The sequence below is a fragment of the Mytilus californianus genome, unplaced genomic scaffold (assembly GCF_021869535.1).
Source record: "Mytilus californianus isolate M0D057914Y unplaced genomic scaffold, xbMytCali1.0.p SCAF_5, whole genome shotgun sequence".
NCBI classification, from domain to species: domain Eukaryota; kingdom Metazoa; phylum Mollusca; class Bivalvia; order Mytilida; family Mytilidae; genus Mytilus; species Mytilus californianus.
Window position 1 is genome coordinate 34,869,283 of NW_026262701.1, and position 25,867 is coordinate 34,895,149.

General features: G+C 32.6%; 1 protein-coding gene across 2 annotated transcripts in view; it reads right to left on the reverse strand.

Moving 5' to 3' along the window:
• LOC127701451 (lactadherin-like) overlaps window positions 1-25,867 on the reverse strand; it is a 40,523-nt gene that overhangs the window by 12,757 nt on the left and 1,899 nt on the right. The window contains exons 1-4 of one of the 2 annotated variants that reach the window (XM_052205316.1): window positions 12,234-12,316; window positions 11,318-11,420; window positions 7,192-7,310; window positions 3,109-3,184 (exon numbers count right to left, since the gene is read on the reverse strand). In XM_052205316.1, coding sequence (XP_052061276.1) covers window positions 3,109-3,184; window positions 7,192-7,310; window positions 11,318-11,420; window positions 12,234-12,270 — 335 coding nt within the window. In that variant the 5' untranslated portion in view covers window positions 12,271-12,316. Of the gene's footprint in view, window positions 1-3,108; window positions 3,185-7,191; window positions 7,311-11,317; window positions 11,421-12,233; window positions 12,317-25,714; window positions 25,818-25,867 lie in introns of those variants that run through there. The other variant, XM_052205315.1, reaches the window with a different exon arrangement.

The window sequence follows — 25,867 nt, forward strand, 5'->3', positions numbered from 1 at the left end:
CAAGGATTTTAAATCCTTCATCTCACAAAATTAAAATTTTACATTAATCATAAAATATTTTAATTACTACATTTATTATTTTATACTGTTTTATTATCGTTTCATAAGTCTCTGCTTATATTTTTTATAGCAATATATTCATATTGTGGAAAGTAAGACTTTTAGAAGAGATTGATTTGATAAATAAAATGTTCATCAGTAAATACTTTGTGTTTATTGATATTATATTCTTAATTCATAATTAACAGGAATGTATGCTAATTAAATTTCAATTCTTTTTTATTTGCTTTTAATAGTTCAACTGTATAGCATCTAAATCTTTGCAATATGGTACGATTTTGAAAATTGTATTCATTGTGTTGACCAGCTATCCTACACACGTCTTGATTCATTTACATTATATATCACCCTTTTCACACGACACACTATCGGTTTGCATTCACACAAATTCCTGATTAAAGAGCAGTGACTCCGGAGTCAAAACAATTGAAGTAGGTAGTTTGACATCCGAATTCAACTATTAAACATTAGAATTGAGCCTAGATTAATATATGTGATGACGCAAATGCGTTTTCTTATCCAGTGTATCAGTACGTAAGCTTTCTATTTACTATTTCTTGCACAAGTAAACCATGCATAAATATTAATTTCACTCGCGAATGTGAATTTTCGCATTTCTTATCTAAATTCAGGACACGGAAGTCAGAGCTTGACATATGACTTTCAAGCATGGTCATCAGTACTTAAGGTATTCTGGCCTGTAGCTATTTCTTTTCCCTTTTTGTTTGAGTGACTGTCCTTTTATAAACTTTGTCATTTTCGAAATGCTAAAGATTTTCTACCCCAGGAATAGATTACCTTAGATGTTTTCGACAACACCTTTGTTTTGAAATTTTGGGTCCTCATTGCCTTTCAACTTCGTTCTTTATTTGGCCTTTTGAACTTTTTTATTCGAGCGTCACTGGTGAGTCTTTGTTGACTAAACTCGCGTCTGGCGTAAAACATTTCAACCCTTGTATCTTTATATATCTACATATATTTTTATATAAATTGTTTTCTTTTGAGAGTGTGTTCAGGTATTCATAAAGCTACTGAAAATAAAATATTCTTCAAAACCAAATTTTCCTGTAGAATATTTGGATTAATTTAAGTAACTTCTTGAAATCCTTAAGATTTTAAATGTTTTATGAGACCAAAATAATTGTCAGTATATAAGAGGTCCTAATGAAGCTGGTGAGTTACTCTAAAGAAAAATATACGAAACCTTCTTATAAGTTGCATGTCACAGGGTTTCACTTCACATGGAAATTGGACTTTAAATTTATCTATACAACATCTACCATGAGTACAGACAGCTTCAATAATGAGTATAAGAATAACTGAAGGCATCCAGGAAACAAAATATGAAGATATGATAGATACAAGAAATGCATCCAGATTATGAAGCAAACTGAGGGCTTTAATTTATATTGCGATTGGTTTGTGCAATTTGCATTAGACATCAGGTTTGCAGAAACTGGGATTTGCAATAGGATTAAGAAAAAATTATGTACGCTCCCAAGTAATAAAAAAAAATATTCAAGCTTTAAAAGATAATTTCAAATAGTAGCTTTATATATACACTTTTCTATTCACAACTAAAATCCAACATCGCTTTCAACTGACTTGTACAAGAATCTACACAAAATTACATATTTTTAATAAAGGTGTTTTAATATCATTACCTTATTCTTTTTACAGTCAATTATTTCAAATCAAAAGCAAAAAAAAAATCAACAACAATTTTTTTGATGACCATTTAGCTTCACGTATTGCTTTTCTTTTTTTTTAAAGAAAGCAGCTTGTTTTAAGTTAAGTAAACAGGGTACTATTCCAGAAAAGGTAAACACTATAATATTTATATATAGATAACATGTGAAAAACATCATATGATCCCTAAGTTCTTAGTTTCATCACACCAATACGAAAAAGAGTCCTTCATTCTTCTGAATGCGATGCAGGTTATTGTATAAGTTATTATATAATTCGTAAATATGATTTTGGTAGACAATTTCATTGAAATGAATTATATATTCATGTAAACTGTAAATTATATAACATGTCTATTAGACGATTTTGTTTATCCTTTTTATTCTTACAGTACTTATCTGAATAAAATTTGTCAGCAATCGTGTTTTATTATGGTGACGTAAAAGAAGCTTTTCATCTACATAAATGTCAAATGCTTTGATACGTTGAAACATTTATTTCATTTATTGTAATCGCATTTTTCTATAATCTTTACATTTCATACATATTAACGTGACTTGCAGTTGACACAGTTATTACAATAAGATTTGCAACTCTCGGTTTCGGCTTATAAAACTTTACGTTAACAATGTCTGATTATGCAACAGAATCATGATGTAATTCTAATCTTTCCTTGCTCCTTCGGAATTTCTTCCCATTGACAAAGCTTACATAAATAAATAATTGAATGAAAAACAGTCAATGCGTGACTTACTTATATGTGCCGTAATTGTACAAGAATGTGTAAATGATGTTACATATTATATATCATATTTAACTTTTTATTGAAATGAAATGATATATGCTTTACTTTTTTATTGAAAGAAATTAAACAGAAAAACCTAGAGACTTGATATAACTGACAAAAGGAATCACTTTCAAAATTATTGGATATGAAATAAATGTAATATATTTATTTCATAATGTACTCAAGAAGGAAAAGCTGTGCTTGTGGTATTAGAGGTATATGAACTTTATGAAAATTACAGTTTTTGTTCAGGATAGGATATGTCATTGCAATTCTACATCTTCAAACTTCTATACATTTGTACATGCAAAAATACCCAAATTTGATGTTTTCCTGTTTATAACTTCAACTTGACAAGGAGTGTAACAAAGAGTAAGTGAAATTCACAGATTCTTGTGTTTTTAGCTCTACCTTTTTTCTATTAAGGATTAAGACTTCGAACTTGTCTACCCTGTGAATCTTTCAAACTATTTATTAATAAGAAGAAATAAAGCCGGAATAGTCCATATGAAACAAACATATTAAAAATGGATTTTTTTTATCTTGCAAAAACTTAAAAGCATTTTACATACAGCTGTGTGTTGACTGATTCGCATCTAACAACTCCATTCTTTGGTGGTGACAACGACCGACATCTTGAACCAGAATCTGTCAAATAACAGAGAAGTAATCAAAGTACTGAAGTACTGAACATCGGATGACCACAAGTTCTTGAGGGTGGTCAAAAGCACTTGTCTCAGAAAAAAAACAACATATCTCTTTACCTGAAACTGAGGTTAATGTACAGAGATATATTTTTTTTCTAGACAAGTGCGTGCGAGTATGATGAATAAATGACAGGAAATTCAACTTCACCGTAATAACTATTATATTGTAGTGATACAAATCAGTATACACTGATTTGTTGTTATATATTATATTAAAATAAAAGTTACATATATATATGATTTGCATCCGTTTGTAAATAATTCTATTCTACTGTTCTAATAAAAGTGCAATGCAAGTGCATGGTGGACACTTTTCTGTAAAAATTCGATTTTTCTAAGATTGGATACGAGTAGGCATTCATATTTTCCCGCAAAAACAATTACAGAGTTACCGGTCCTGTCGCAAAACGTTCTTTGAGATATTCTTCCGCATGCTTTAACACAATTTTTCGGTACGTGTGCATTGATATTATCAATGATTTTTTACTTATATATATATATCTAACTACAAAACATTTTCACATTATTAATTTATGTTGTAAACAAAAATATTTTTATCAGTATTCATTGAAGAGATGTATTTATATCAAATGACAAGGAATGTTATTTTACACTCGTTTATGTGCGCATATTTATCATGTTTATAGATCGATTACAAACCCAAAACTAATTTACATAATGGAAATCTAGGCGATAGCAATACATCGGGATGACCTCAAGGTCATCGCGATGTAAAAAATGAACTATAAATGAGATAAGCTCATATAAAAACAAATATTAAAAATATTCGGATACTGTAATGAATAAATTAATGAAATGAATTAACTAATTATAAGTGACGTCACTTGAATGTAAAAAAAAATCCAAATAATTGCCACTGATTTATTTAGATGTACATCCAGTTTCTGTATATTTTGGGGGTAAGTTGCAAGAAAATAAGGGTGCATATAACCTTGTACCATCGCTGGGTACCCTGTTGCTTTATGGTTTGTTTTCCGGGGATTGTCATTTGTCCAGTACTGTCTCATATCTGCATTGGCAATGATATTTAACGTACATTTAGATTAATTCTTAGCTTATATTTTATGTAAATTTTATACAAACGAAGGTTGAATGGCAATGGCCCATCAAGTATTTTTCCTGTTTTCCGAATTTTTAATATGAATATTCTTGCTAAATGTCTATCAAGAAATTCGCACTAGACGCAACAGTGTTATTTACTAGAATTTCTGTCCGATTTGTGTTTTTCTTTTTCTTTTTTTCTTTATCCGTTTCTTGTTTTAGTCATGGACATAGTATAGTTAAAGTTTTTGCCACTGGAAGCTTACTATTAAATGCACATTGAATTGCTCTATTCCGAAGACGGTCACGATCGTTGCTACTGATTTAAAAAACAACGCAGATAAAACATCCATTGTCACATGGTCCATATCCTTGTGTCACATGCAAGAATTGAAAAAGAAATAGCAAACGTCTTTAGTCTAACATATCTGATTAAAAGTCAAATAATCTTTCAGGGAATTTATATTGTAAATTTTAATTTCCTATACAAATATTCCATTATATACACCTATTGACTGGGTATATGAGGGTAATAGCAAGTTTGTTGTCCCTGAGATACCAACTATTGCTCGATGCGAAGCCGAGGGCAATAGTTAGTTTCAAAGGGACAACAAACTTGCTATTACCCTCATAACCCGTCATTAAGTGTTTTATTATACCGAACAAAACAACTTTCTAAAAAGACTACATACACCACTTGAAAAAAAAAAAATGATCACATAGACATGTACAAGATGAACTATCAGGTTTTTTTTCCTGTGTGGTATTTGTCAATAATCTATATACTGTAATCAAGACCAGGAATCCTTGTGTAAAAATTGCCGTGCATATAATAAACATTAGCTAAAATATTTTACCATACCGTGACCAAAGCAATCCCAGAGTATAAAGACGACGACAGACCAACACCATACATTACATGTTTTAGTTCTTAAAATATGTCGCGTAGATTTCTTTTTCAATTGCTTCTGGTAAGTAATATATTAATTTGAAATTAAGACAGATACATCAGATTATAACGTACGATATTTCAGAGTTTAACGTTGCCAAGCGCACAAATCCAAGCAGAATAGTCGATGACGTCATTGTTGTCCAATGAAAAATTAGTATGAAAAAGTACGGGAAATATGTTTATAAAACTATTGACCGGGGTAATAGTCTTTGAAACTATTGACTGGCAAATAGTCTGTGGAATGAAATAGCACAAATATTTCATTCTTTTTTATATAGAAAGATCATACTGAGGTATAATAAATATTACAACTACATGTTCAACCAAGAAAATTCAATTGGATAATAAAACATATTTAAACAACCCATTTATGTATTTCCGTTAACGTAGGAAATATTTTAATTGCCTTTATTTGGCCCTAACATTCCACTTTTCAATCTTAAACACTTTCAAATTCCCGTTGATTGTTTTGTTGATTTAGATAAGGTAATATAATCTGACCACTTTAGTAGGCAAAAATAGCAAATATTGTGTTGTTATAACAACGATGTCATAAACATTTCATAATGGTATATTAGAGAAAATATTATTATAGTAATATTATAAAGGGAATGACACGCTTTTGTGATGTGTGATTTAGCTTTACGTTCCGCTATATAGATGATGTTCTCTCACTAAATAATACAAATTTGGTGACTATGTTGAACGAATCTATCCCACCGAACTAGAGATAAAGGATACTACAGATACAGTTAAGTTTGCCTCATATCTTGACTTACATCTAGAAATTGACAATGAGGGTCGGTTGAAAACAAAACTTTACGACAAAAGATATGATTTCAGCTTCCCAATTGTGAACTTTCCATTTCTATGTAGCAACATTCCAGCAGCGCCTGCATACGGAGTATATATCTCCCAATTGATACGATATTCCCGGGCTTGTATTTCCTATCATGATTTCCTTGATAGAGGATTGCTGCTCACAAGGAAGCTATTAAACCAAGAGTTCCAAATGGTGAAGTTGAAATCATCCCTTCGTAAATTTTACGGACGCCATCACGAGTTGGTTGATCGTTATGGAATAACCGTTTCACAGATGATATCGGATATGTTACTTATGTCGTAACTACAATACCCTTCCCTTTTCACGAATGTGACCTACCGAATTAGACTATTTACCGGATTTGTAATAACATAAGCAACACGACGGGTGCCACATGTGGAGCAGGATCTGCTTATCCGTCCGCAGCACCTGAGATCACCCCCAGTTTTTGGTGGGGTTCGTGTTGATTAGTCTTTAGTTTTCTACGTTGTGTCATATGTACTATTATTTGTCTGTTTGTTTTTTTATTTTTGGCCATGGCGTTGTCTGTTCGTTTTCGATCTATGAGTTTGACTGTCCCTCTGGTATCTTTCGTCCCTCTTTTAGGGGGTAAAAAAACCTGGGATGTGGGATATAGGGGTAAAAATGTGGGATCTGGGAAAAAGGAGGAAACAGTTTGGATGTGGGATACAGGTGGTAAAAACATGGGGATGTGGAATATAGTATTTAAAAAGTTGGACCTAAGAAAAAGAAGGAAAAAAGCGGGAAGTGGAAAAAAATTACGAAAAGTGAGATTTGGGAAATGAGCAGCCCCTCTATTATATCTTACAAGACAGCATTTTATTTTGCCGGTAAGCGTGATAGGTTGCTCACAACTGTGTATTATTGAAGATTTGTCTAAACAAGATAACTTCGGCGATTTTTGCAGTGACTGAAAAAATATGTTGAGATGAATTAAACAGTTTTTACCTGTTATCTTGTGTTCAGTTCATATTATGATACATTCATAACATATTGTAATGGCCAAATTCGAAGGTCCAAAAAAGTGGCCTGTATCATACCTCAATCACTAACAATTGTATATGAATAAGTGTTAATGTTATTAACATACCTATACAATCAGGAAAGGTATTCCCAGCAGACCAGGAACCATCTTTCTGATTACAGGTACGAAACTCTACCGACGTAGTCTGAAAGGTGAATCCACCATTACATGTGGCATAACATTCCCTGATGATAAAGAAAGAATGAATATCTCGTATAAATGGGATATTCAGAGTGGTTTATGGTGATTCAATCACCACGAACAATAACACAAAGCCTCAGGTGCGTCACATTTGCCGCCAACAGTGTACATCGCTGAAAGAGTAACTCAACCATACCAAATATATACGTTTGACCTCTCATGGTCAACATCAATTTTCAACAATAACGTTCATACGTTCTAGATGAAATTTTGGTTTATGTTTTTTTTTATTTTACCTGCGGTTTTTGTACGAGTTCATGTCGCCTTATCCTTGATTTTCTGTGTAGTACATGCATTTTATGGACTGGTATCGTTTTTGTCGTGATGCTGTGTTTCAGAATAGATCAGTAAGAAATTGTCTTAGTAAGTCAATCCGAAATTGGAACATATTTTTTTTTATTAAATTCCCTCAAATAGACATAAACAAACTATTATATATCAAATTAATAAGAATTAAAAAAAAACACTTTGCTTTATAGGATGATATTGATAGTTCAGAAAATAGATTGTGAATTGGGATGTGATATAAGTAATTCAATGACAAATATTGTTAAGTCCACCATTCAAATGTAAAAGCTGAAGAGCGATTTTTCTATCATCAAATTGATATTTTTTTGCAAATTGAAATCATGTTAAAGACTGTTTTTAATATTGACTTTTATGTTAAATGTTCATATAGTTTTTAATTATCTGTATTTGATTGTTTATCCCAAACCTTTTAATAGTGTCTAATGGCCATAAAATATTGAATTGTCTTGAAATTACTGACAGAAAGCGACATGCTTCAAGAACAGATGATGTGGAGTTACTCCGCTTTGTCAGCACGCATAAAAGTCAATCTGACGTGTAGTAAATGTTCCTTTTTTGCTGTGTTTGACGCACTTTGTTTTAATTCTTTTTATTCACATGAATAAAACGTAATGTGGATATAGGTCAAAGAGACAGCAACCGAACAACTCATTGTCAGCAAGAATTCCAAGACCCAAACGATTGGAAGCTTACGATGTTTCTAAAAATGTGTGACAGGCATTATAGGTACAAGGGGCCTAAAGTAGCAAACATGTCTTAAGGTAAATTTTTCTTGCTTGAAGGCTCTTTAATCTGTCAATGAAAATAGAAAGCCAAGTTTGGTCTCGAACAAGGCTCGATCAACCAGGAGACGACAAACAAAATGTCTTAAGCTAAAAATCATCAACTCGTGGGTTGCAAGGTAAATCATCCAAAGATTGCAAGTAGAATCATGTGCAAAACAGTGTAGCCGAGACCATTGATTGGCGCGCTGAAATATCCCATTGACTGGGTCAGATTAGGTGAACGTTCGTCTGTAACGCCCACAACTCCCGACGTATTTATTATAAACATTTAAACTGGGGGGTTGCCAAAGGGTCTCAGTATATATACGAACTAAAGTGCACAGTATATTATATACATATTTTATTTGCGATCATAAAATGTACGAAGTCGTCCATTACTATGTAAATTGGGTCGATTAAAAAAAAAGCTGAATATGTTTCTGTTGCCAAGAGTTTTTCACAAGTATAGTAGTTAGCAGAAAAGATCATCAAACTATACATTTTATCTATTCAAAAACGTAAATGCAAATTTCACAAGGCTTGATCCAAATAGCCTTTTTACTGTCTAATAACTTGCAAGTACGAAAAAGACAGGAAAGAAGTATATTTTGTCCATATGTTTTGTGTTTGCACACTTTTTAAAGTTGATCATGCATTCGTTCTAAAATAAAAAAATGACCAGATAAAGGTTTGGGGACGACCATTTGATATTCTGGGGGGGGGGGGGGGGGGGGGGGGGGCAGGAGGATTTTGAAAATAAATAACTCAGCCTTGATAATCACAAAAATAAATGGTTTGTTCTGTGGTAGTTTGAAAATAAATTACCTGACTTGCAATGTATTGAAAATAAATAACTCAGCAGGTCTAATCGAAAGTATGAGATGGCACCAGATTCTTCATAAATTCATCTTTTTTCCAAAAAAAAAAATATAAATATTATTTAAATATACTTGAAATGTCAGAAAATTGGTTTCATTTAACTTTAGGTTAATTGTCTCAGGAACACTTACCTCACTTTTATTAAATCAGGGCCGTAACTACATTGCGACAAATGCCTCATGTAGGAAATTTCAAAACCAAACGCTTGTCTCCATATCAAATTGTGTTCACCGTGAGTGCCTTGCAAGAAGCAAGTTCTGTTCTCCCTCAGACGTAGCCCCTGATTTTTCGGGATCAATGTTTCTTATTTATTTGTCTTTTGTTCATTGATTGCCCTTCTGTATTCTGTTAGTGTTGCATTCATTTTGTAATTTAGTAATTTTATTATTAACTTGATCATGAGTTTAAAAAAACACAGCAGCCACAGACTTAACTTTGTGAATTACATTTTTGCTTTATCATGCATATTTGTCTTTTGATGTTGTTCCTAGAAACTTAAGTCTTATTCTGAATCTATAACGTGATTTTGCTTTGAGACCAAAATATTGTCATAAAATTATTAAAACAGAACTTGCATTTTCAGTTTAAGAAAGGGTCTGGGGAACACCCAGAAGGCATGATTTTGCATCATTTGTTCTATAGCTTCTTGGGCCTTCAGCGGTTCAAAAACCCTTAAAAAAAAAATTTTGCCTCGCTCCGCTCGGCGAAACATGTTTGCCAATACCTTTAAAAGAGCCTTAGTTACAACCAAACTTTAATACTGTGTATGTATGTAATACATGTATATGCATTGGGGAATATAGAAGATTCATTTCTGCAGAGGATAATAATTAATTCTGATTAAATGGTACATAATGACTTGACTATACATGAATTATTTATAATAAACAAATAATTTAAAAATTGTATGTTTTCGAATATTATAAATATAGTTTGTGAAAATAAATAATCAGTCCCTTGCTTTAATGAAAATGAAAAATCTTGCTTCAATAGTGCAGAAAATAGATAATCTGTCCTCTTAGTTTACAAAAATAAATAACCGATCCAAAACAAATCCTCCTGCCCCCCCCCCCCCCCCCCCCCCCCCCCCCCATCCCCCAGAATATCAAATGGTCGTCCCCTTAAAAGATGACATAATTGGACAACCGCAATTCTTAAATCGCTTTGACGTCCGAAAAAAAGATAATAATCAACACATCCATTGTAACTTTTAAAGCCAGTTAAATCCTTTTTTGCTGAAAGAACGTGCGATATCATAAAAATTCATTATCAAAACATAACAAAAACACAAGTAAAGAACGTTTAAGTATTCAATATAAATCAAAACACAAAGGTTATTCCTGATTAGTTTTTCGAATTATTTTATTTAGGCGTTGAAACCCTTTGGTGACCCCACAGTTTAAATGTCTATAATAAATACGTCGTGAGTTGTGGGCGTTACAGACGAACGTTCACCTAATCTGACCCAGTCAATGGGATATTTTAGCGCGCCAATCAATGGTCTCGGCTACACTGTTTTGCACATGATTCTATTACAAACTAAAGAACAGTCATTCAAAAAAGAGAAAAATTCAATATAAAGTCTCCGGATGAGGGAGTTTCTCGCTGCATTGAAGACCCATTGGTGGCCTTCGGCTGTTGTCTGCTCTATGGTCGGGTTGTTGTCTCTTTGATACATTCCCCATTTCCATTCTCAATTTTATAAGTAAAGAGGAGAATGACAGAATTAAAATGATACAATCCCCTTGATAGATGGCTTGCAAGGTACATCACCCAAAGATTCCAAGTACCAGCAACTAACGAGCAGTTAGTCCAAGATAGATAAAACGGTTGATGAAAGGTCCATATAAAGCAGACAAAGGAAATGAGAAGAATGACAGGATTAGAATGATACAATCCCTTGAAAATTATAAGCACTATTGTTCATGCATTAAATACGATAACTTATGCAAGAAAAATCGAAGAAGATTTCTCAGGATTTCAATACATCCAAGAAGGCATGTTTGCGCATTCACATTTATCATGTACTTTTAACTTACAATACTCCACTCCCATTGTCGACACAGTTTACTTGTCCATTTTTAGGACGATTTGGTTCTTTGCAGAGACTGGTTTGACACTCATTTTCAGTAGTAAAAAATCCTGAAATCGACGTAAATGCCAGAATTTACAGTCAATTGTGATAAAGGCAAAAGTTATGTTCTGTTGCAGAATTAATAAATGTTATTCATTTACATAACATAGTGACTTTTCAATCGTTGTTTGTCGTAATTTTTCAGTTGATTCGAGTGTTCAATGTCGGCAGATCAGGTTTGAATTGTTTAAATGCGAAATGTATGAACAATAATATGCAGTGGCTGTATGATATTTATTTTTTATTATGTTATTGTTAGTATTATTATAATAACATGTATTTTCTAATCTTTTTAATCAGGTAGTTTATAGAAGTGAAATATTTCGACATAAAACGTGTAAATGATAACCAATCATCTTATTCAGTTTTTTTTTAAATTTCTCAATATTTTTTCTATCAAAAATTGTTTTGTTCAAAATGAACTTTAATGTGCGAAATAGGGCGAGATTACTTGGTGAGCAAAACGAAAAACGAAAAAACAACGTTATTAAGCTTTGAAAGAAAAAAAAACACACACGGAAACTTTAAAATTTTATTTGATATGTTTTTCCATACAATGAATGACTTTCCTGGTTTCCCTTAAATATCTGTTAGGTTTGTATCATAATTCTTCTCATTTTTTACAGCTTGTTTATATACTCGTTGCTAAAGTTTTTCGAAAGGTTTATCTTGCTCTCACTTGTTTTGACCCAAAAATTATCAACAAGCGGTCAGACGTGAGGCGGTTTCCTATAATCCGGTATATATAAGTGATAAATTGTCAAACTTTATTTCAAATTGCAAACCTTAAATGTTAACAGTCTTTGATGATGAAAACTTACCTAAAATAAGTAAAGAAATAATCAGGGCGGTGTCCATGCTGATTCTGAAAACATATCCATTAACCGAGGCGTGCCTATATATCGACCGTGGAATCCGCAGATAGATTTTTATTGTTTATTTTATCTATTTATTAACACGTATCAGACAAGCATAGTTTTGATTTAAATACATTAAATGCCATAATTTATTTGCAGTAGTTGACAGTGTTTCAGTAAGGTAACGGTTAGTTTACACAAAATCTTGGAGACTAAGAAATGTCAATATTGGATATCAAAATACTACTAAATATTACTATAACATACGGAAGATCTTTGTCATAAAGTATATGTGCATATTTGAAAGCGAGACAGTTGTCACGTGTCAGAAAGATACGAAAATATATAGAATGTGTTGTTTCATCATGTTATCTTCATCCCGGAATTACGTTATTATACTAAACAAGCTTAAGTGAGCTGCGTCGGATAGAAATCGACCTTATGCAAGTGCACGTATACATGTACATGTATAAGAATTTTATCTATTTTGGAACATTCAAATACGAAATAAAAGACTGTTTTGTAGGGTTTTTATATGAACTCAATTTTCAAACAGTTACAGACTTTGCATAAAGATTTTTTGCAACCCGTAATAAGATAAAAGATGTATTGATATTCATTTGCATAAGGTCGATTTCTATCCGACTCATCTCATTAGTAATAGTTTTTTAGCAGCGCGTATTTTGTCAATTGTTTTGAAACCTTTCCAATAATATAAAATAGTTCTAATAATAGTTGTATGTGTTGTTGTAGCAATGTTGGAATATTTCAAAGTGTGCTATATAGTTTCTAATGTGGCAGGATATTTTATCCAATAACAAGTGTATATTAAGTACTTACTTTGTGTTTTAGTTGTTTCATTTTTTAAATAATTTTAATTTGAAATATGTTGTTTTTATTGTTGTTATTGGTTTTGGTAGGCGGCTTACTTATATAGTAGTTGCGCCTTAAATTCATATAACATAAATATTATTTATATACGCTCATTCCTTAATATATTTGGAGCAGGAACTGCTTACCCACCTGGAGCACTTGAGTTTACCCCCCGGTTCTTGATAGGGTTCGTGTTGCTCAGTCTTTAGTTTTCTATCTACTGTTGTTTTATTCATTTTAATTATGGCCATGATATTGTCTGTTTTTATTGAAGTTTTATAATATTATAATCTGGTTCAAACAAGTGAACAAATGATCTTCACAGCAAAGTCTGAAGGGAAATATCTAAACCGGTGATAATTGGGCACGTGGGTTATATACTCTCTTTCGTCCAACAGTCATTGCTTTAGTACTTGCCATGAGGATTTATTATAAAATTTTGATCAATTCTCTGATGACTTTGTCATTGATAAACATAATAAAAAATTCCTCCAACAAATATAAGTGACATTTGGCGGTTTCGATCATTCTTTACAGGACCAGTTTTAAACCCAGCAAATTACGAACATTATTGTTTCATTTTGGTGAACTATCGCTGCTAGTGAACAGCTAGTTCTAAGGATATCATCATACAAGTACATAGAGTTAGTTCTTCGACACTGCATATAACGAATGACGTAGTACGTGATTCGATACTGCTTGTGGACTACTAGCAGTAGTTAGTGCTTCGATGTTGCTGATGGAGTAAAGGTCTCGATGATAGCATCCTGAAAGTACATTGTTGTTAGTGTATTTGATGCTGCTGATGGAGTATAAGTCTCGATGAAATCATCCTGGAAGTACAATGTAGTAAGTGCTTCCATGTTGATGGAGCATTATTCTCAATAATATCACCCTGGAAGTACATTCTGACAATTGCTTCACTGCTGCTGGAGTATAAGTCCAGATGATATCATCCTTGTACTACATTGTAGTAAGTGCTTCGATGCTGATGGAGTATTAGTCTCGAGAATAGCATCCTGGAAGTACATTGTAGTAAGTGCGTCCATGCTGATGGAGTATAAGTCTCAAGAATATCCCCCTGAAAGTACATTCTAGTAAGTACTTCCATGCTTATGGAGTATTAGTCTCGATGAAATCATCCTGAAAGTACACTGTAATAAGTGCTTCGAGGCAAATGGAGTATTACTCTCGAGGATATCCTAAAAGTACATTGTAGTAAGTGCTTCCATGCTGATGTAGTATTGGTCTCAAGAATATCAATTTGGAAGTCCATTCTAGTAGTGCTTCGATATTGATGGAGTTTTACTCTCGAAGATATCACCCTGAAATTAAATGTAGTAAGTTCTTCCATTATCTGATGGAGTATTAGTCTCAATGATATCATCCTGAAAGTACATTGTAGTAAGTGCTTCGATGCCGCTGATGGAGTATTAGTCTCGAGGATATCATCATGAAAGTACGCTGCAATTAGTGCTTCCATGCAGATGGAGTATAAGTCTCGAGGATAGCAACCCAGTAGTAAATTATAATAAGTAATTCTATGCTGGTGGTGGAGTATTAGTCTCAAGGATATATCCTATAACTACATTCTAGTATGTGTTTCGATGCTGCTGGAGTATTACTCTCGATTATATCACCATGAAAGTAAATGTAGTAAGTGTTTTCATGCTTCTGGTGGAGTATTAGTCTCAAGGATATCATCCTGGAAGTACATTCTGGCAAGTGCTTCCGTGCTTACGGAGCATTAGTCTCGAGGATATCATCCTGAAAGTACACTGTAGTATGTGCTTCCATCCTGATTGAGTATTATTTTTGAGAATAGCATCCTGAAAGTACACTGTAATAAGTGCTTCCATGCTAATGGAGTATTACTCTCTAAGATATCATCCTGAAAGTACATTGTAGTAAATGCTTCCTGATAGAGTATAAGTCTCGATGATGGGATCCCGGAAGTACATTGTAGTAAGTGTTTCCATGCGGCTGGTTGAGTATAAGTTTCGAGGATATCATCCTGGAAGTTAATTCTAGTAAGTGCGACGATACTGACTGAGTATTACTCTCGATGATATCACCCGGAAGTATCTTGTAAGAAATGTGTCGGTGCTAATGGAGTATTAGTCGCAATGATAGCAACCCGGAAGTACATTGTGATAAGTGCTTCCATGCTGATGGAGTATTACTCTCTAGGATATCATCCTGAAAGTACATTGTAGTAAATGCTTCCTGATAGAGTATAAGTCTCGATGATGGGATCCCGGAAGTACATTGTAGTAAGTGTTTCCATGCGGCTGGTTGAGAATAAGTTTCGAGGATATCATCCTGGAAGTTAATTCTAGTAAGTGCGACGATGCTGATTGAGTATTACTCTCGATGATATCACCCGGAAGTATCTTGTAGTAAATGCGTCGGTGCTAATGGAGTATTAGTCGCAATTATAGCAACCCGGAAGTACATTATGATAAGTGCTTCCATGCTGATGGAGTATTAGTCTCGAGGATATATCCTGGAAGTACATTCTAGTAAGTGCTTCGATGTTTTGTCCCAATGATATCATCAAGAAATAGTTCTGAACATGATGAGATATCAATGAGGTAGCAGCAAGTGCTTCGATGGGTTAAGTCATCATTTTTATTTACTTAAAGTTATAGAGAAAGTCCAAATAACTGTCCATTCCTGGGAAATAATGGAGCGGAGGCCCGTAGGGCCGACGCCCATTTTTTTCCAGGAATGGACAGTTATTTGGACTTTCGCTAACTTCAAATACACCTTAAATATTAAAAATGAATCTTCAGATTATAACATTTTAAAGAATTTTATTTAATTTTGTAATGGTTTTCCTTTCATTTTCCCCGTGCTGTACCCAAGAATCCGCAGGCAACAAAATTAAGATCAAGCTGACCATCTACTCACTATACGAAGTATTTATGAACAGTAGAATAGTTGCTATAAAAAGATCTTGAATAAAGTTCATACAGATTTATGTTTAAAGTCATTGGATACGCACGTCTTTCTTGTAGTGGGATTGAAAGGATATTTATTTGTGTCTTTAAGTGGTATTTCGGGAGAGTAAAAAAAACCCTAGTATTTATGCATATATGTTAATAGATTATGTGTGTTTTTCGTTTGATAAATATTGGATGTAGAATCGTCTGAGAAAAGTGAAATGAAACAACTAGAATGAATTTCCAGGTATGTAACACTCTAATATAGGTTATTTAACTAATAATGGTGCGCTCGATTTTAAGTCATATCGAAAACAAAATGTGATTCTATATTTCAAACCATTTTATTCGATGAAATAAAATGAAAAAGAAAACAGTATTTCATACACAACCCAACATTTTGTCTTTCCCTTTGCTAATTACAACGAACAAATATTTTATGCATTTTTTCTTAAATAGCAATACAACCAAACTGAAGTATGTTTCATTCTTCCCTATTATCAGAAAGGAAGGAAAATAGTTTTAGAAACAAAAATCCGCATGATTAAAAACATTTTTGGATTCCGTTGTGTATGTATTTAACTTAAGTGGACAACCACCTTTTAATTTCATTTAAACATTTATTTCAAGATTTTCGCCGTTTATTTGCACTTTCGATATAACTGTTATATTTTCCACTGGCCATATAACAACAGTGAATGAATTAGATTATGTTACGCGTTTCTGTTGAAAATTTAATAAAAAACCCCGTCCAATATTTAACACAAGCCTTATTCAAATGTTATCCATGCCCCCTCAAATTTTATTCATTAGTACTATATCTAAAGTATAATAACGAACAATCAAATAATATACCGAGTACGCCATTTTGACTATTTCAGTTTCTTGTGCTATTTATTCTATTAAACCACAATATCATTGTAGAAACTATCCGAGTAATTTTTGTGTTTTTAATTTATATATATTTAAAAATGCAACAAACGATTTTTGCTGTACAAAATCAAAATATTTCAAGGAAATGATATCTTATACGGTAAAATTACAATCAAATCTTTATGTGAAATATATTTTTCACTTATTTCATTATCTGATTATTGAATAATGTTAATGAAGTCAGTATTACAATAAAATTCACTGACTCACACACAGTTAACACATTTGATATCTTGTAGATGCACAGAAGAGGAATGGGACTCAATGGAAAATATTCGTTTTTACCCACTTGGATACTATCCGTGACAAAAATTCAGACAAGATTTGCATCGGAAAACAAATTGTGGATTATATTGTTGAATTTTAGTGAATACAATGCTATATTTTACACGATGGAGTTACGACTCGCAAATAAAAGCTGTTTGTTAATAATGAGATATTTAGTGTTCATTGTATTACTACGATCCCAATTTAAAAAAATCCAGTATCAGTCGTTTTAGTAAGATTTCATCTTCATTCAATATCGTGTTACGTCCTTTAGAATTATTCCCATGGGTGAACACTTTTTAAGAAAGTGCCCATGGAAATATTTAAAGGGCAAAACGTCCGGATGAATGAAGACAAACAATAGAAAATAACTCCATCCCTGAAAAATAATGGTCAGTTTGAACAAAAGATTTACGTCACTGGTGTATTTTAACTGAGCATGACCACTGTTGATAAACTATTATCATCTTGGGAATAATTCCCAACTAGTAACGAGTGCTTCGGAAATGGTGATGATTTTTACATATTTAAACTATTCATTTGTTAAATTTGGTTGTTATTTAAATATGCAAAATTTAAGGTGTGAAATTTTGATGCCTTTAGAACTTTACACTTTGGAAAGCAATCCATGTTAGTCCTTAGTCGTTATTTTGAAGCATTGAACGTTTTACTTTATATGAAAGTAAAGAAAAGTAATGAATATTTGTTAGTGTTGCCATCTCTTGTCTGTAGAACTGGATGCATATATTGCATAAAATTCCCTGAACAGCTTTAAAAATTCCTCTGTTAATAATACGTATGTCGGACTCATCTAATGAGACTTTATTTTCAAAAACTATGTTCATGTAACTTTAGAAATCGCAGGTCATTTTGTATGATTTATAAAGTGCGTGATTGACGCACAAAATTTTGATGAGTCATTTTCATTCTCCGTTGATAATTTCAGAAATTATAAAGAAACTAAGGTTCTATCAAACTCTCACAGGAAAATTTGACCTTAGACGGATTTGGCTATTACATCTAGGTCTTTTTGGTCGTACATGTACAACTCTTCATTGGCGTTGTTCGATATTTATCCATCCGGCTTTCAAATTATTGACTTTGAGCGTTCCTGATGAAGATAAATCCAGACGCTTCGGACACTTAAAATTGATAGTGTTATTTTCATTTTATACATCCATCAAAAATGTTGAGCCTCGTTGCAATTATTGTGATTATCTTAATTCAAATACAGAATTATGTGTCAAAGCAAGGCATATGACCAAACTGATAATAATGTCAGATAGACGTAAGTGAACATGTTGGATCTATACCTATCTATCCTGTTCGTTCACGGTGGGACATGAAGCCATGGTGTTAGATCTATGACAGAATCAATTATCCATAAAAAGATGAGATGCCGAGACACTGATAGAACGATCAACCAATTCATATTGACGACCATAGAATTTTGAAAAGATAATGACAGCCGTTCTTTCTTCTAACCTTGCTGCTGCTTTTTTTAGAACAGAGTATACCACTTTCAGTGAAATTTCTAAAGCTAGAATATATAACCTTCTTACCTTGAAATGCTTTCTAGTTTTGCAAAGATTACAACTTAGATAATTAAATTGATTACAATTTTGTAAACAAAACTACGAGAAAATGATTTGATGATTTTATTTGATCATTTCAAATTTGTCTTGACACGTGACAAAAATTATTGCTAAATGAGCTATACACTCTGCTTAAACTATTTTTCTATGATGATACTACTTCTTACTAATAGTTCATTGTTTATGAGCATGTTCCTGATACCATAGAACATTTCTTCTTGTTATCATCCCAAACTGTAGGCGCAGGACAGGTAGTGATGAAAATACCATTAGGTGCGCATGTCACAAACTGATTACAAGCAGTACAGGCTGTAAAGTCACCTTCTCCTGGACAAGCTGATAGATGATCAATACATTTTCCTACAAAGCAAAAAAATCGTTTGAATATTTTTTATCCAAAAATTAAATTCAATTGATGAAAAAAATTACTCATTAAGACATTCTAAGTGTCCAACATTTTTTGATTTAAAGGCAAACACATAACGGGTAAAAAGGCAAACACATGAAGGGTGATGACAAACACATAGAGGGTGATGACAAACACATAGAGGGTGAACAGACAAACACATAGAGGGTGAACAGACAAACACATGAAACACATAAAAGTTGAAAATGCAAACACATTAAAAAACACATAAAGAGTAAAAAGGCAAACACATAAAAAGTGAAAATGCAAACACACAAAAGGTGAAAAGGCAAACACATAAAAGGTGAAAAGGCAAACACATAAAAAGTGAAAAGGCAAACACATAAAATACACATAAAGGGTGAAAAGGAAAATACCACAATTTTAGCTCGGTGTATATATCCTAACAGCAAGCCATAATGTGCAATTACGTTGGCAGATACACGCAATGAGATAAATTAGATGCAACAGTAGGTTATTTGTACTCAAATCTCGTAAGAATGATTACATAACATTTGTATAAATATATATATATACAAACTGAGATAAATTCGTATGAGGAATGATATAGATGAATGAATGTTTAATTATTTGGAAATTTTCACGACCAGCTACGATTAAAAAGGAAAAATTGATAATAATGTACAGCCATATAATTTAAATTAATTATATGCATATGCGTGCTGATGCTGCTTCAACATATAAAAATAATATATTGCAATATGAAAGATCTTGTTTAAGATATTATGTTCATGCTATGTTACCTGTGAATATTGGTGGTCTTGGACTCACATTAGTTCCGGTACCAGTTTGTCCGCCCCCATCTGCAATTTTGAGAGAAAAGACATAACTATATCTATATGACCAAGTAGCAAGTTTTAATCTACTATTTGATGTAATTTACCGATGTCAAGGGAGAAAGATAAAAATGATCTTGGCTGATTTTCCCAACTTACAATGTATTCCGAGACATTAATCGGAAAGTAAAATAATACACACAAAAGCCTTTATCATTCAGTGTTGACGTGATTTCTTTCAACGCATTAGACACATTGTATATAGTTTTCAGTGAGTTTTTTCCAAACCATCACCGTTATCGCGTACAAAAATATATAGTTTTACTTTCTTTAAATAAAATGTGATTATGGATTACATAACATATTCCGATGCATATGAAGTGAGCAAATGTTTTTTTTAACATCATCTTTTACTTCATTGCATATTTGTATTTGTTACTAGGCAGGAAACAGTTTAGAATACTTTAAATAATTTAGCGTATTCACCTAACAAAAACGCAACACAATTCCCTTGCTGTCCACAATCACTGTTGTGGAAAACTTATATATTTAAACAGTATATATACCAGAACACTTTAAATTTAAAAAAATGTTAAGTTTTTTTAACATTTCACTGATGTGTTTTTCAATATCCTTTATTGACCTAAGATTGATTTGGGTACTTCGTTATCTCCCTTTTTGTCATTAAGCTGTCGCGAGTTTCGTAATTTATGCTAATACATCCTTGGTTTTTCTTTTCAAATATGTGGCTTCGAGTTTCCCTGGTTAAGGTGAACTTAGAAAAGCGCATCGGACGCATGACATTTATAATATACTGAGTACATGTACACATAAGATTGTCATTAACAAAGAGAAATACCATCTTACACGCGCAGTCTTGGAACCTATCACCATCAGACCATATATTTGTTGTGGTGCACTTTAAGAAAACTTGGCTATTTGCTGGTAAACCTTGGAAACTGTAGCCAGTGTCGCATGTTGCCGTACAAGTCCTGTAAGATAATAACTCGAATAGTTTAGGTCTAAAATCTAAAACTTGCAATACTCCATCCTTCATCTATTTATTAAATATCGTATAAAGTGATTCAAAAAGTAAGTAAAGCGTACATATATACATATATATATATAATGCATTTAATATAGCATGAATATGCTGTCAGCCATATTTGTTTTTTACTTATTGCTTTTTTTTCAAGCCTTCAGTTATCTTATTTGAATTGTTTCACTTTGGCATTTTGTCATTCCGGTGCATTTTATAGCTGACTATATTGTATGGGATTTGCTCATTCTTGAAGACCGTGTGATGACCTATTGTTGTTTCCATCCTTTTCATTTGGTACCATTGTCAATTATACCACATTTGCTTATTTTTATATACATATCTGTTCTGAAATTAGAAGCAGAAATCTGATAGATTCAAAATACTAATCTCTCCAATTCATTGTAAAGAACAAAACCATATGATTTGTCGTCTTCAACAAATGTGAATAATTCAAAGTAAGCATCAATGTCTAGTTTACACTTTAATTCACACTTGACATAAGGGTCTTAAAATTTTGACATACAGTTATTAAAATAATAAAAACTATATGGTCAACACCTTTGATTTCTCAACTACAACAGTTATCGGATTTGTTTAATCATGGGTAGATGTAGATTTGATAGTATCTTTAATCAACAGTCTTTATGAGGCTACTGTTATTTACATCGCACTTACAAATCTGTAGCATTATACGAACAGGACACGGTTCCATGAGCCGGAGCTGCTACTGGCCTGCAATTTTTCACAAGAAAGGCATCTGTAAAAGTTATAAAAAAAGTAGGGTATATAAACATCTGAGAATATAATGCCTAGTATTCATGTAGTACGTCACAGTTAAGCTGTCAATTTTTAACACAACAGAATACAATTTGAATTAAAGATCCATTTTGAACTCGACTATAGAGTTTCTACAAATATCTGCCGTTTAGATATTGCATAGATACTAAATGTTTCATACAGTCTCCGGGTATCGGAGATCAATTCAAACGAAACATAACCGGACAATGGAATTCTAAAGATCACAAGAATAACCGCCAGCCGAATTCCCGACTAGGTACCACCATTTCCAGAGATGAAAGAGGGTCTTGAACGTTGGGGTCCTTAATTTCTATTTTTTATGTTCTTTTAATTTTAGGGGCATTTGTCTTTATCTTTAAAAATAATACTTATTCTATAAATGCTCATAAACATGATTGTACTATATTATTTTTCTTTCATTATTCTATACAGCATTCATTTCTTTAATTATTATGTCATTACCTAATTATGTTATTTTACACAGTTATCACATGACATAGGTAAAATCTCTTTGTTATTACTGTGTTATAATCTGGATAACTACCTCAGATATACTACAAAGTTCAAACATACTCTTAAATTTAGGGGCGGATCAAGGATTTTTCAAAGGCATAGAGGCGTAGTTCCATAAAAAAGTTTGACGATTGGAGGATTAAACATTATATATTTTCAAATGGAAAGGAGGCGTACGCCCTCTTTGCCCCACCCCCTTTGAAACACCACTGAGCTGTCAATTACGGCATAGTTGATCAATTAACAACTTTGTATACACTTTTTCGTTTCAAATTATGAAATAGAAAGTGTTTCTCATTCCTTAGGGCACTCAATAATATTATGTGTACAATTTAAATTTTAAATCAGTGTTTCAAAGTCAAACAAGATGAAAAAAAAAATGAAATTTCTTAAAATATTCAAATAGCTGAAACCTGATTTGGATTAGTTTTGTTCTTAACGGAATTTATTACGATATTTTAAATATCAGTTCCTTTTAAGTGACTATTTTTGGATCGAGTTTAATGACGTTTATATTGAAACATGTGCCAAAACAGAAACAAAATATACTAGTAAGTTATAGATCAATCAGACTTTGTTTAGATGGGACATGTCTTCAGGATGAATAAAAATGAAAAATTATGGGTAGGGAGGGTGGGTATGGGGTTGTTAAAAATTGAAAAGTGAACGTTTTTTGTTTTTTTTTTAGTTTGTACTATAAATTTGAGTATATGTCTCTTCGATTAATCTTTCTCTAAGATATTCTTGAGGGAAAGAAAAGCAATTAATCTAAATACTCAAAAATGATTTGTCATACACCAATTTAAAAGTACACCAAACGGAACTAAAACTGTATGAGATGTGGGTTATACACCAATAAGACAGCAATGAAATAACAAAAACCACCTAAAACCATGTACATCAAGAGGGCAACATATAGTGTTAAACAACAGACAGGGTCTAAACAATATATCAAGTTCTAAATCGTTTTTGTCGGTTTAAAAGCTCACGCAGAGCTTATGTTGTATTGTTATTTTACTTGCCGACTTAGAAGAAAACTTATTTGATTTAATTACATCGTAACAAACTTATATAAAAATTGTAAATACACTTAACAGAAACAATAAAAAAAAAACTGCCATTAAAACACAATTCTCCAAATACTATTTAGGAGAAAGTCTGATTATCAGACAAGTTTGTAATGGTCACACTTGAGGGTTCAACAAAGTGGCCTGTTTCATACTTCAATCACTCACAATTGTATTAAAATTCATATGAATAAGTGTTAGTTTCATTAACATACCTATACAATCAGGAAAGGTATTCCCAGCAGACCAGGAACCATCTTTCTGATTACAGGTACGAAACTCTACCGACGTAGTCTGAAAGGTGAATCCACCATTACATGTGGCATAACATTCCCTGATAATAAAGAAAGAAGGAATATCTCGCATACATTGGATATTCAGAGTGATTTATGGTGATTCAATCACCACGAACAATAACACAAAGCCTCAGGTGCGTCACATTTGCCGACAACAGTGTACATCTCTGAGAGAGTAACTCAACCATACAAAATATATACGTTTGATCTCTCATGGTCAACATCAATTTTCAACAATAACGTTCATACGTTCTAGATGAAATTTTGGTTTATTTTTTTTTAATTTTCCCTGTGGTTTCTGTACTGGTTCATATTGCTTACTCTTTTATGTGTAGTGTTTCATGGACTGGTATCCTTTTTGTTATGATGCTGTGTTTCCACTTTTACAACTTTTCATTGCTCTCATGATATCAGTGTAATGTTATTAAAACAACTCTGGATATGTCAGGAAAATTAACTTATAACATCATTTTTCGATATTTAATCTCTATTGCATTGCTTTAATGGTCTAATCGTGCGTAAAAACTAAAAGTTGATAATGTTCAGATATGAAAAGGAGATATTCTGTATTCTAACCATGCCATTGTAAACGCCTATCATACTTGTGTGCTGTTTAGCCATAGTTGCTTCTTGATAATATTGGAACATATTTTTGGAAGTGCTCAATTTCATATTTCGCTAATGTTAATTTATTTGGTTAGAAGAATAATTCAGTAAAATGAACCTTCCAAGACATTGTCTTAGTAAGTCAATCCGAAATTGGAACATATTTTTTTTAAATTTTCCAAAATAGACATAAATAAACTATTATGCTTTAATTAGTAAGAATTAGAAAAAAAAGCACTTTGCTTTATAGGAGAATATTAGGAGTTCAGAAAATAAATTGGGAATTGGGATTGCGTATAAGTATTTCAACTACAAATATTTTTAAGTACACAATTCAAACGTAAAAGCTGTCGAGCGATTTTGCGATCATCGTTTGATATGATTTTTGCAAATTGAAATCATGTTAAAGACTTTTTTTAATATTGACTAAAAAATTAGATGTTCTTATAGTTTTGTTTAATTATCATTACTTGATTATTTATCCCAAACCTTTTAATAGTGTCTAATTGCCATAAAATATTGAATTGACTTTAAATTACTGACGTGAAGCGACATGCTTCAAGAACAGATGATGTGGAGTTACTCCGCTTTGTTAGCCCGCATCAAAGATAATCTGACTTGTAGTAAATGTACCTTTTTTGCTGTGTTTGACGCACTTTTTTATTCACATGAATAAAACGAGATGTGGATATAGATCAAAGAGACAGCTACCAAAAAACGCATCTTTAACAAAAAATCCAAGACCATGCCCATTGGGCAGCTAACGAAGTTTCTAAAGTGTATGGCAAGCAATATGGGTACAAAGTGCCTGAAATAGCAAATATTTCTTAAGGTCAACTTGCCTTGCGTAAAGGCTCGAGAATCTGTCAGTGAGAATAGAAAGCCAAGTTTGGTTCCGCGAAAAGCTCAATCAACCAGGAAACGATACACAAAAGGGCTTGAGATAATGAATTAGACCAAAATCAAGACTAAGGCCGTCATAATTCACAGACAACAAGTAAAACTGTCAACTCGTGGGTTGCAATGTACATCATCCAAAGATTGCAAGTACCACCAGGTAAAGAGCAGTTATACCAAGGTAGAGAAAAAGGATGAGGAAAGGTTCCTATAATGCAAACAAAAGTAATGAGGAGAATGACAGATTCAAAATGATGCATTTTCCTGAAAATTATATGTACAATTGCTCATGCAATAAATGATAGAATACGATAACTTATGCAAGAAAGGTCGAAGATGATCTCTCTGGATTTCTATATCCCAAGAAGTCATGTATGTGCATTCACATTTATCATGTATGTTTAACTTACAAAATTCCACTCCCTTTGTCGACACAGGTCACTTGTCCATTTTTAGGACTGTTTGGTGTTTTGCAGAGACTGGTTTGACACTCATTTTCAGTCGTACAAAATCCTGAAATCGACGCAAATGTCTAAAATTTACAGTCAATTGTGATAGAAGCA